We start from the raw sequence: 13548 nt of genomic DNA on the forward strand, positions 1-13548 counted from the left end.
AATTCGGTTAATTGTGCACAGGGATTGATTGCTGAACGAGTTGCCTGAAGCTAATGAGCTGAAGAGCTGTGTGTTAATGAGGCAATGCATTCCTTTTGTGGATCAGTGGAAGTCTGGTGACAGACTTTCTGCATGTAATTAATGAATTATTTATGCTGCAAAACTGTGGGATGTCGCACATGGCATATGTTATGTCATATTCTCCCCCAGGAGGGTGGAAACCGGAATCTCCAGGGCTGAAGGCCCCGAAATCCTCAGCTTTGCGTGTTTCAGCGGCCGGGGAGAGGTCGAAGGCTCTCGGCAGAGGATGGCGCTCGGGAGGCTGTATCGGAGAGGCTGGTCGGAAGCTCGGAGTTTTCAGACAGAAGGACTCAGGGTCGGCTGTGGTCGGCTGCTTCCAAGGTATCGGCAAGTTGATGGTGCCTGGAGGTTTATGGCAGGGAGTTTCTCCCTTCTGCCGCCTGCTATCGGGGACTCGGGAGTCGATTGTCTTGGGACTTTGAGACTTTTTTTTACTGTGCCCATGGTTTGTTCTTCATCAAATTATGGTATTGCTTTGCACTGCTGTAGCTATATGTTATAATTATGTGGTTCTGTCAGTGTTAGTCTTTGGTCTGTCCTGTTTTCTGTGATATCACTCCAGAGAAACATTGTATCATTTCTTAATGCATGTATGCATTTCTAAATGACAATAAAAGAGGACTGAGTGTTCTCATAATCTAATCTAATCTAATACGCACCTGATCTCTTTCTTCAACACAGTGGAAACTGTACACGATCTCTAGATTTCTGCCAGTGATTCCAGTAATCCAAGGGCACCAAAAATTCTGGGACAAACTTCAGGGCATTCCATCACAAAAACACCACACGCCAGAATAGTAAAGATGGAGATAAGCTTTATTTGTCACATGTGCACCAAAACATTTGAGAAATACAGTGAAATGCATCAATGCCAACACAGTCCGAGGATGTGCTGAGGGGCATCCAGCAAGTGTTGCCATAGTGGGGGAGTCTAGGACCAGAGGGCATGGCCTCAGAACGGAAACACATCCCTTTAGAACAGAGATGAGGAGGAATTTCTTTAGCCAGAGGATGGTAAATCTGTGGAATTCAATGCCTGAGACGGCTGTGGAGGCTGCCATCATTGGGTATACTTAAAGCAGAGGTTGATAGGTTCTTAAATAGTCAGGGTGCCAAAGGTACAAGGAAAAGGCAGAAGAATGGGATTGAAAGGGATAGTAAATCAGCCATGATGGAATGATGGAGCAGACTCAATGGGCTGAATGGCCTAATTCTGCTCCTATGTCTTGTAGTATCTTGGCCTTAAATGGGTGGCGCAGACTCGATGGGGCAGCAGGGCTATTATCATGCTGTATTTCTAAATTTTAAAAAAATATCTTAATTCCCAAGAATTTAAAGCTGCTGACCTTTTGCACCGTCAATCCACCAATGTAGACTGGCCTATATTCTAACTGAAGGAAGAGTGAGTAAGGGAGAATTCCTGTTGTTTGGCCTATATTCTCTTTCCTTCCCCTTGCTGAAATCAATAATCAACTGCTCAGTTTTACCAACATTGAGCCAGAAGTTGTTCTGGTGCATCACTCAACCAGGTTCCCTATCCCTCTACTATACATCACCACCTGTGATTCATTAAACAACAGTAGTGTCATCAGATCTCTAGGTTTATTGCTGTTAACCAAACCATTGACAAGAATGCTGTCTCGGTAAGGGCAAATATCATGCCCTCACCTCACCCACCGGCTCCTGTGTCTATACGTCCCTCGACTAACATTTTCCCTCCTGCCTTTAGTACCAGTAATAAGCCAGTGGCTCCAGGCACAGCCCAATCCAATCCAAGGACCTGCAGAACAATTCCTCAACCCAATAGGTAAGATGTTGATGAGACCACAGTTGGAATATTGTGTTCACTCTTGGTCACTCTGCTTACAGGAAGGATGTAATTAAGCTGGGAACGGCCCAGTAGTGGATACAGCCTGGTGCATCACTGGTAAATCCCTACCCACCACTGAGCACGTCAACACAAAACATTGTCACAGGAAAGCAGCATCCATCATCAAAGACCCCCACCTCCCAGCTCATGCTCTCTTCTCACTGCTGTTATCAGGAAGAAGGTACAGGACCCTCAGGACTCACACCACCCTCACACCCAGGAACAATTATTACCCCCCCCCCAGCCATTAGGATCTTGAACTACAAGGGATAATTTCATTTGTCCCATCATTGAAATGCTTCCACAACCTATAAACTCACCTCAAGGACTCTTCATCTCATGTATTGCTTATTTATGTATTTTTTACTTTTTGTATTCGCACAGTCTGTTGTACACCCAAGTTGGGGCGGTCTTTCATTGGTTCTGTTATGGTTATTACTCTAATATGGATTTATTGAGTATGCCCGTAAGAAAGTGAATCTCAGGGTTGTATATGATGACAGAGATGTACTTTGATAATAAATTTACTTAGCACTTTTTGATCTTTTTTTTATTTGCAGAAGGGATTTACAGGGTGTAGGAACAATCTGAAAGTTCACATAGAGCTGGTGTTCAAAATAACGGGCGATTTATTTAAAACTGGTTACACCAGGAGACCAGTCAAAGCTGCTGTACCTGAGCATGAGATCTGATGCAGCTTTTTACATTCTCAGTTGATGAGACAACCAGTAAAACTACATTTTGGTAACAGAATGGTGGCTCCAGGAAGACATAATTCAGTAACAGACTAGATCCTTATTACAGAACAAAATTATTGTCCGTAAGTCTAACAGCAAATCCATTTTTCAATGATAAGAATAGGTACTGTACCTGTTATAACATAATCAGTGAAGTTGCAGTGTTTACCGAGCTTGGCAATTAGTTTGCAGACGTTTCATCAAAAGTCGAGGCAACATCCTCAGTGTGCAATTCTAGACATAGGCCCCCATTTGCTTGCCTTGATCATGATTGGCTACCCCTTCAGTTGACCTATGAATTCTATTGGCTCAAGCCAACAGAGAGGGGCAGAGCATGTTGGGACTTTACTCACTGGAGTTGAGGAGAACAAGAGATGATCTTACAAAAGTGTATAAAATTATGATAGGCATGAGGAGGGATATGCACAGTCCCCTTCCCAGGGTTAAAGAAACTAGAGGGTGTAGGTTTAAGGTGAGAGGGGAGAGATTTAAAAAAGAACCTGAGGGGCAACGTTTTTACTTAGAGGATGGTCAGTATATAGAATGAGTTGCCAGAGATGGTGGTTGAGGCAACATTTTAAGAAGTACTTGGACAGGTTCATGGATAGGGATGATTTAGGTAGGTGCAGACCCACAAGAGAAATCAAATCCAACATAAAAGCCAAAGAGAGAGCATATAATAGAGCAAAAATTAGTGGGAAGTTAGAGGATTGGGAAGCCTTTAAAAACCAACAAAAAGGCAACTAAAAATGTCAAGAAGGTACAGATGGAATACGAAAGTAAGCTAGCCAATAATATTAAAGAGGATATCAAAAGTTTCTTCAGATACATAAAGTGTAAAAGAGAGTAGATACTGGACTGTTGGAAAACGATGCTGGAAAGGTATTAATGGAGGAGAATGAAATAGTGGATGAACTGAGTAAGTATTTTGCATCAGTCTTCACTGCAGAACAGACTAGCAGTATGGTGAAAGTTCCAGGTGTCGGGGGCATGAAGTGTATGAAGTTACCATAAATAGACAGACGGTTCTTGGAAAACTGAAAGGTCTGAAGGTAGATAAGTCACCTGGACCAGATGGTATATACCCCAGAGTTCTGAAAGAGGTGGCTGGAGAGATTGTGGAGGCATTAGTAATGATCTTTCAAAAATCACTAGACTCTGGAATGCTTCCAGAAGACCAGAAAATTGCAAATGTCGCTCTACTCTTCAAGAAGGGAGAGAGTCAGAAGAAAGTAAATTATAGGCCAGTTAGTCTGACCTCTGGTTGGGAAGATGTTGGAGTTGATTATTAAGGATGAGGTCTCAGGGTACTTACAGGCACATGATAAAATAGGCCATAGTAAGCATGGTTTCCTCAATGGAAAATCTTGCCTGACAAATCTGTTGGAACTCTTTGAAGAAATAACAAACAGGGTAACTAAAGGAGAATCACTTGATGTTGTGTACAGTACTTGGATTTTCAGAGGGTCTTTGACAAGGTGCCACACATAAGGCTGCATAGCAAGCTACGAGCCCATGGTGTTACAGGAAAAATTCTAGCATGGATAAGGCAATGGCTGATTGGCAGGAGGCAAAGAGAGGGAAAGAAGGAAGCTTTTTCCGGCTGGCTGCCAGTGAATAGCGATATTCCACACGGGTCTGTGTTGGGACTGATTATTTTTACATTTTCTGTCAATGATTTGGATGATGGAATTAATGGCTTTGTTGCAAAGTTTGCAGATGATGTGAAGATAGGTGGAGGGGCAGGTAGCTTTGAGGAAATAGGCTACAGAAGGACTTAGATCTGTGCTTGGTCATGCACTTTGGTAGAAGAAATGAAAGGGTGGACTATTTTCGAAATGGAGATAAAATACAAAAAACTTAGGTGCAAAGGGACTTGGGAGTCCTTGTGCAGGGTTCCCTAAAGGTTAATTTGCAGGTCGGGTCTGTGGTGAGGAAGGCAAGTGTAATGTTAGCATTCATTTCAAGAGGACTAGAATATAAAAACAAGGATGTAATGTTGAGACTTTATAAAGTACTGGTGAGTGTTGTGAGCAAGTTTGGGACCCGTATCTTAGAAAGGATGTGCTGAAACTGGAGAGGGTCGAAAGGAGGTTCATGAAAATGGTTCCAGGATTGGAATTCAGAAGAATGAGGGATGACCTCATTGAAAGCTATCGAATGGTGAAAAGACTTGACAGAGTGGATGTGGAGAGGATGTTTCCTGTGGTGGGAGAGTCGAAGACCAGAGAACACAGCCTCAGAATAAAGGGGCGTTCTTTTAGAACAAGGATGAGGACGGATTTCTTTAGTCAGAGAGTAGTCACTCTGTGGGATTTTTTGCCACAGGCGGCTGTGGCTAGCTTAGATGGGAATCTAGGTCAGCATGGCCCGGTTAGGCAGAAGGGCCTGTTAGTCTTTGAGCAGGCTGTGCGTCTGTATGACAATGTATATAGTCAGTTCTTATCTGCCTTGGCTCAAGTAGTTGGATTCTAGCCTGAGAGATCTCAGGGTTAGCTCAAAGCACAAGTCTGCATGTTCATAAATGGCAGATCTCCTGTGTAGGCAGGAGGTTGAGGATTAACTTTATTTGTCACACGTACATCTAATCATTGAAGTATACAGTGAAATGCATTGTTTTGTGTCAACAACCAACACAGTCCAAGGATGTGCTGCAAGTGTCACTTTGCTTAGCATGCCCAGAACAGTATATCTTCGGAATGAGGAATGAAACCAGAGCACCCACCGGAAATCCACATTTCACTGGGAGAACGTACAAACTCCTGCAGACAGCAGCCGAATTGAACTCTGATCGGTGATCACAGGCGCGGTAGAACATCACACTAACGGCTACTCTACTGTGATGCTCAATACAGAACAACTGATCAGTTACCACCAGAGGCCAATTGGACTCTCAGCTCGTCAGATGTGACGTGGATCGTATCACTGGCCCTTTTCAAACGCTGCAAATAAAGACACGAAAGACTCCAGATGCTGGGATTTGCAGCAATAGACAAACTCCAGAGGAATTCAGTGGGTCAGGCAGATTCTGTGGAGAGAAATGGACAGTTGACATTTTGGGTTGAGGCTCTTCACCTGACTAAAAGAGTAGAGGGGAGAGAGCCAGTTTAAGGAGGTGAGGGGAAGGGACGTCAGGAGATAGGTGGATCCATGGTGAGGAGGGTTGATAGGCAGAAAGAGGTGAAAAGGGTGGAAATAGTGATATATTAGGAGGTGATATGTGGAGGCACAAAGGGATGAAGGCGATGGAGTCTGATGGGAAGGCAGGGTGGAGCACGGTAGCAAATAAGGCAGGTGGGAAGGGCAGATAGGATCAATGGGGAGGTGATGAGTGGAGGGTGATGAGTGGAGGAGGAAAAAGGGGAAAGAAACAGGGTGGTGGTGGCTGGGGCAGGAGTCGGGGGAGCTGATCAGATGGAGAATGAAAGAGGCAGGGGGTGGGGGGGGAGCAGGTTACCAGGAATTAGAGACATACAGTATCTGTACTTGGATAACAAATTTACTTTCAATTGGAATTCAATGTTCCTGCTGTCAGGTTGTGGATGACCCAGATGCTGTTCCTCTAACCCAGGGGTTCCCAAGCTGGGGGGTCCATGGACCCCTCGATCAATGTTGGGAAACTCCTGCTCCGGTCTGTGTTCAGCCTCAGTGAACACAGTGGGAATGAAGAGGGGGATTGCAGTAAAATGGCTTAATTTCTCAATTTCTGGTTGTGCCATAAAAAACTTTGGAGCATAAAGTTAAAACGTGGGAGGATTGGGGAAGAGATGGGAAGATCTTCTTTCACTCCGCGGGAGGAGAGTGTCTGAAGCTGGCTGCCTGAAAGGATGGTGTTAGATAAACCCTCATTCTGTTTAAAAATTAACTGAAGTGACCTGAGCGACTTTTCGGGGGTTACAGGAGGTGAGCTGGCTCTTTTCCAACCAGTCCAGATGTGATGAATTGAAATGGACTGTATCTATGTCATAAATATTCTATTCTTTCTCAGTCTTTCTGGAGGCTTGCATGTGCTTAATGGGACAAATTGCCTCCTTCTTTGCTGTAGGATACTGTGACTCAACTGACACAGTCAAAAACCATTAGACATTCTACTCATCCCAATTATGTCCAGTCTGATGTGGTCCAAGGGCGGTGTGGGAGAGAGCAGAGGCACGGCAGGTACGCTGGGATCTGTGCTGGGTTGGGAGCTGGCCCGTCCTGTTCACACGTCGGAAGACAAGCTAGATTGCATTCATTGGCAGTGCATCAGAGCGAGACGAGGAACTGCTGTGCTCTTGTTCTTGCAGAAATGTGGCTCCAAGGCAACATCCCATGCACTATCAATCTTTAAACCATGCCACTCAGGGATGTGGGCTAATTTTTTTTTTGTAACTGAATGTGCTGTGTACAGTGTGTGACGGTATGTACTGTGTTTTGAGCCTTGGCCCCCAGAGGAAAGCTGCTTCGATTAGCTGTATACATGAGTATGGTTGAATGAATATTAAACTTGAACTTGAAAGGCCTTTGGATTACAAATCGTTTTACACTATTTATTTGGCGTTAGAACAGCTTTGTCAGTCATCCTTCCGCTCAGTTACAAACAGTTCTACACCATTAGATCAGCTTTATCGGTCATCCTTACACTCTTTGTGAACAACACATGAATCATTTCTTCTAGTTATCAACCTTCAGTTGTGACCTTTGCTTTCTTTCTTTCTTTCTTTTTAAATCTTTTTATAAGTTGTGACCTTTGCAGCAACACTTCGGGGAACGACCCAACAGAAATAATACTCTTCCAGGTACTCTGTTCTACTTATTGAATGGATCAATGGAACCGGGTTCCACGTGCATACCTTACTGTGTTTATGATTTATTTTTCATTCATTTATTGTGATACAGCGCAGACGGAATAGGTATATAAGTTTGCTGATGACATAATTGTAGGCTGTATCTCGGGTAATGATGAGTTTGAGTACAGAGAGGAAATTAAGAACCTGGTGGCATGGTGCGAAGACAATAACCTATCCCTCAACGTCAGCAAGACGAAGGAATTGGTTGTTGACTTCAGAAGGAGTAGCGGACCGCACGACCCAATTTACATCGGTGGTGCGCAAGTGGAACAGGTCAAAGGCTTTAAGTTCCTCAAGGTCAATATCACAAATGACCTGACTTGGTCCAGCCAAGTAGAGTCCACTGCCAAGAAGGCCCACCAGCGCCTTTACTTCCTGAGAAAACTAAAGAACTTTGGCCTGTCCCCTAAAATCCTCACTAATTTTTATAGATGCACCGTAGAAAGCATTCTTCTAGGGTGCATCACAACCTGGTATGGAAGTCGTCCTGTCCAAGACCAAAAGAAGCTGCAGAAGATCGTGAACACGGCGCAGCACATCACACAAACCAATCTTCCGTCCGTGGACTCAGTTTACACCGCATGCTGTCAGAGCAGTGCTGCCAGGATAATCAAGGACACGACCCACCCAGCCAACACACTTTTCGTCCCTCTTCCCTCCGGGAGAAGGTTCAGGAGCTTGAAAACTCTTACGGCCAGATTTGGGAACAGCTTCTTTCCAACTGTGATAAGACTGCTGAACGGATCCTGACCCAGATCTGGGCCGTACCCTCCAAATATCCGGACCTGCCTCTCGGTTTTTTTGCACAACCTTACTTCCCATTTTTTTATTTTCTATTTATGATTTATAATTTAAATTTTTAATATTTACTCATTTAACTATTTTTAATATTTTTAATATTTATTATTTGTAATCCAGGGAGTGTGAAGCGCAGAATCAAATATCGTTGTGATGATTGTACGTTCTAGTACCAATTGTTTGGCGACAATAAAGTATGAAGTATAAGTATAAAGTACTGGCCCCTCGAGCCGTGCCACCCGGGAATCTTGTGATTTAACCCTGGCCTAATCACGGAGCAATCTACAATGACCAATTAACCTACTAACAAGTATGTTTTTGGACTGTGGGAGGAATCCAGAGAACCTGGAGGAAACCCACACAGTCACAAGGAGAACATACAGGCTCCTTACAGGCTGCGGTGGGAATTTGACCTGGATTGCTGGTACAGTAAAACATTATGCTACAGTATTGAGTGTGAAAAAACATACAAAAGGGGGAGGATATACTTATCTTTCTACTTAGTATAATGGCTTTAGAGTGACCTTGGTGACATTGTTTTTCCAGGTAGGAAACATGTTGAAAACTCCAAAGCTGCCGATCTGGCTGTGTAACATCAACAATGCCTTCAGTGTGTTCTTCAGCATAAAGAGACAGCTACTGTCCAACTGGAAAATGGAACATGTCTTTGACTTGCATTTTTACACTGGCCAGCCTTCACAGACAAAATTGGTCACACTAACAATAGGTATGAACTATTCCATTCAATTTAAACCTCTTGTTAGCTTTGGCTTGGTGGCTGCACTCTGAGCCCAGGAATCTGAGCACAAACTCAATGCTGACATATTGGTGTCGGTCAAAGTCAAGTCTACGTAAAGATGTAATGCTGAGATTCTACAAGGAAGTTGTCAGTCCATATTTGGATACTGTGAGCAATTTTGCATCCCATTTCTAAGGATGTGCTGGCATCGAAGAGGATCCAGAGGAGGTTTGCAAGAGTGAGGTGTGTTTGATGGCGCTGGGCCTGTACCCACGAGGGCGAAATTTCCTTAAAGACTGTCAGATATTGAAAGGCCTAGACAGAGTGGACATGGAGAGAATGTTTCCATTAGTGGGAGAGTCTCAGACCAGAGGGCACAGCCTCAGAATAAAAGGATATCCTTTTAGAACAAAGATGAGGAGGAATTTCTTTAGCCAGAGGTTAGTGAATCTGTGGAATTCATTTCCATTTTCGACTGTGGATTCCAAGTCATTGGGTACATTTAAAGTGGAGATTGATAGGTTCTTGATGAGTAAAGGTGTCAAATGTTACAGGGAGAAGGCAGGAGAATGGGGTTGAGAGGGAAAATAAATCAGCCATGACGGAAGAGGAGAACAGATTTGATGGGCCAAATGGCTTATTTCTGCTCCTATGTCTTGTGGTCATATACACAAGTATATGTATATGTGCAATAAAAAATGTATTTGCAGCAGCATCACAGATATGAAGCCATCTTGGTTTCCTCGGCTGTGTAAGTCTAGGGAAGGCAACCTCTGGCCCCGCCAAACTCGTGAGATCCCACTCCAAACCCTGGTTTGTGTGGGTGCTGTGTCATTTGCTATCCTGTTACAAATTAATGCCATGAAATAACAGTCAGTACACTGCATACGGATAAAGGAATTAAATTTATGAATCTTAGCTGAAGGGTTAGTAAAGAATAACAAAAAGGGCCCATTCTAATCAAACAGTCAAATATGCACAAGTTGGACCTCATCTTGAACTTCTCTGTCACTCACATGCTGGGCCCTCGGTCAACGTGAAAGCACACACCACCTTCCGAATGCCAGTCAGAATCCATCTTGAACAAACGGGTCTCCCACCAGATCGTATGCTACGACCGGTTCTCCCCAGTGTCTTCTCTCTTATCTCCTCTTGAGCCAAAACCGCAAGCCCAACCTTATTGTCCCTTACCAAGAAAACCTCCTGCTAATCGGATGGTACACATTCCACATCATCCTTTATCTTCACCAATAACCCAAACCGGCTGAGAGCAGAGCAGCAGCTGCCAAATGAAATACAGAAAAGATGTGAACCAGGGCATTACATATATATACCATCATATAAGCAGAATTCATGAGAAAATCTTAAACATAGATCAACTACAATTTTTTACAGAAGAACACAATTCGAACATAAATAAAATCCATTTTAGTGCAAAGTGATCAAAGTGGTTACAGTATTGCTGAATTGTAATAATGAGTATTGTTCTGGCTGGTTCAAGAACGGAATGGTTGAAGGGATGTAGCAGTTCTTGACCTGGTCAGTGCAGAGGGAGTGCTACACTGTCAGACACGATGAAATTTGTTTCATTTCATTTCATTTTTAAAATCTTTTTATTAATATATAATCTTCTACAGCTATAAAATACAAAAGTTCAACAAATTAGTGTATATATAATTAATAAAACTGAAGAAAAAAAACTTGTACATGATAATGAAAAAAAATTTATATAAGAAAAAGAAGGAAAAAAGAGAACCCCAACTAACTAAAAAAAACCCACTAACTACAAAAAAAAAATTAGGAACCAACTCCCGGAGCAATACGTCTTACAATTATCCATATATATATAAAAATTTTAAAAAGAGGAAAAAAACAACTGCCAAATCACATTTATATAACATAAAATCGGAAGGAATCCATATAAATTAATTCAAATTAAATGATAATATTTGGCAAAAGAGCCCCAGCTTCTCTCAAAATCGAATCAGGGATCAAAAGTTCTACTTCTAATTTTTTCCAAGCTAAGATATAACATTACTTGGGAAAACCATTGAAATAGCGTAGGAGCAGAGGTATCTTTCCACTTCAATAAAATAGCCCTTCTTGTCAACAATGTAACGAATGCATTTACATGTTGGTTTGAAAATGAAATACCCTGAATATGATGCGGAACTATTTCAAATAAAACAGTCAATGATGAAATTTGGATCGAGCATTAGACCAGGGTCTGCTTTCGCCCTCTCAGGTGGATATAAAGGATCTTACAGCTTTGTTTTGAAGAGCTGGGGGAATCCTATTAACGTTAATCCTTCAAACGGCATCTCCAGTTCAGAATCAGCTGGACATGGTCTCTGCTGTTGATGCGACCTCACTGGGAATGACAATCCCATAAACTTATGTGTTGGAGATGAGAGTGTAAGTGACGGAGAAGCAATTCAGAAATGATGCAGCAGAATCAATGAACTTTACTACATTATAATGTTGCAAACATCTCTCAGGACTTCACTTATATAAGGCTAAGACTTCATTCCTTGGACCATAGGAGGTTGAGAGGAGATTTGATAGAGGTATACAAAATTATAAAGATATATACTGGGGTAAATGCAAGCAGTCTTTTCCACTGATGTTAGGGTTGACTAGAAGTAAAGGTCATTGGTTAAGGTTTAAAGGTGTAATTTTTAAGGGGAACCTAGAGGGGATTGTCTTCATTCAGAGGGTGATGAGAGTATGGTTAAGCTGCCAGCGGAAGTCATGGATGTGAGTTTGGGTGCAACATTTAAGAGGAGTTTTGATAAATATAGGAATGGTCCAGGTGCAGGTTGATGGGACGAGGCAGAATAACCGTTCAGCATGGACTGGAAGGACCTGTTTCTGTGCTGTGGTGATCCATGACTCTATGAGCTAGACCTTGATAAAGTCCCACAAAGTACATCTGGACATCCTGACATAGATGTGAAAATGAGTAACGTGTTGTGTCCGGTTTTGGTCACCTACCTACAGGAAGGATGTAGATAAGATTGAAAGAGTACAGAGAAAATTTACAAGGACGTTACCAGGGCTGGAGGACCTGGGTTATAAGGAAAGGTTGAATAGGTTACAACTTTATTCCCTAGAACATAGAAGATTGCGGGGAGAATTGATAGAGGGATACAAAATTATGTGCGGTATAGAGAAGGTAAATGCAAGCAGGCTTTTTCCACTCAGGTTGGGTGAGACTAGAACTGGAGGTCATGAGTTCAGGGTAAAAGGTAAAATGTTTAAGGGGACATGAGAGAAAACTTTGATGCGATTTCAATTTCAATGATTAAGAGAAGGTTGGATAGTACATGGATGGGAAGGATAAGGAGGGCTATGGTCCTGGTGCAGGTCGATGGGAGTAGGCAGTTTAAATGGTTAGGCTCAGACTAGATAGACCGAAGGCCCTGTCCCTGTGCTGTAGTTTTCAATGACATTATAACTCCGTGAAAAGCTCAATCCTTTTTTCTCTCCTCCTCTTTCTTTACTACATCTTGGAAATTCATTTTTTACAGTCAATGTTGATTTCATTCCCAATGTGAGGAGCTCATCAATGATTGTTCCTTCTGTCTCTGTCCCGATTCCCTCACATTCCCAACAGAATTCTCAAATGGTATTCTTTCTCCCCCTTGTCTTGCAGATACTCGCTCTCATCACTGGGAAGAGGGGATGCATGGGAAGGAAGATGATCCCGAGAAGAGGACCCCTTCAGTGCTGATGACCATTCGCACCAAGTGGGAAGGAGCTGCAGTTGACTGGAATGGCACAGTTCCGTTCTACTAAAGCCGGGACATCGCAGAACTCTGTCGGACAATAGCCAACAACTGACCAACCTTGTTGTGCTGGGAGACAGGGGATTGGCAAGCTCAAATTCTCAACTCCTTGCTACTGGTCTTTGATCCCATCTTCTGCCACTACTTGAAGAATTCTTCAAGTTTCTCTTCCCCAGTATTTTTAAAAGGGTTGGATCAATAAGTTGCTGATAACTCAGCAAATGATTGGACCTTACACAGAGCACACAAAGTAACTCAAATTCTGCAAGAGTATCAAAACACCGTGACATTTACACGTTGACAAACACACTACTGTGCAAAATTCAAAAACAAGAGAAAATCTGCAGATGCTGGAAATCTGAGCAACACACACAAAATGCTGGAGGAACTCAGCAGGCCAGGCAGCATCTATGGAAACGAGTACAGTTGACGTTTTTTTGGCCGAAACCCTTCGGCAGGACTGGAGAAAAAAAACTGAGGAGTAGATTTAAAAAGTGGGGGGAGGGGAGAGAGAACCACCAGGTGATACGTAAAATCTGGAGGGGGAGGGATGAAGTAAAGAGCTGAGGAGTTGATCGGAGAGATGAGGTGAGGGAGGGAAAAGGGGATGGGAAATACAGAAGAAGGTGAGGGGCTTGGGAGCATTACCATAAGTTAAGCATCGATTTCTCAAACTTCTAGTAATAACCGCCCCCCCCCCCCTGAG

General features: G+C 43.0%; 1 protein-coding gene across 1 annotated transcript in view; it reads left to right on the top strand.

Moving 5' to 3' along the window:
* Window positions 1-12852, top strand: part of mindy4b (MINDY family member 4B) — a 91421-nt gene extending 78569 nt beyond the window's left edge. The window contains exons 14-15 of the mRNA XM_063044814.1: window positions 8862-9042; window positions 12710-12852. Of these exons, the coding sequence (XP_062900884.1) occupies window positions 8862-9042; window positions 12710-12852 (324 nt within the window). The remainder of the gene's footprint in view (window positions 1-8861; window positions 9043-12709) is intronic.
* Window positions 12853-13548: the final 696 nt, after the last annotated feature.

Source organism: Mobula hypostoma, chromosome 4 (genome assembly GCF_963921235.1).
Source record: "Mobula hypostoma chromosome 4, sMobHyp1.1, whole genome shotgun sequence".
Classification (NCBI taxonomy): Eukaryota; Metazoa; Chordata; class Chondrichthyes; order Myliobatiformes; family Myliobatidae; genus Mobula; species Mobula hypostoma.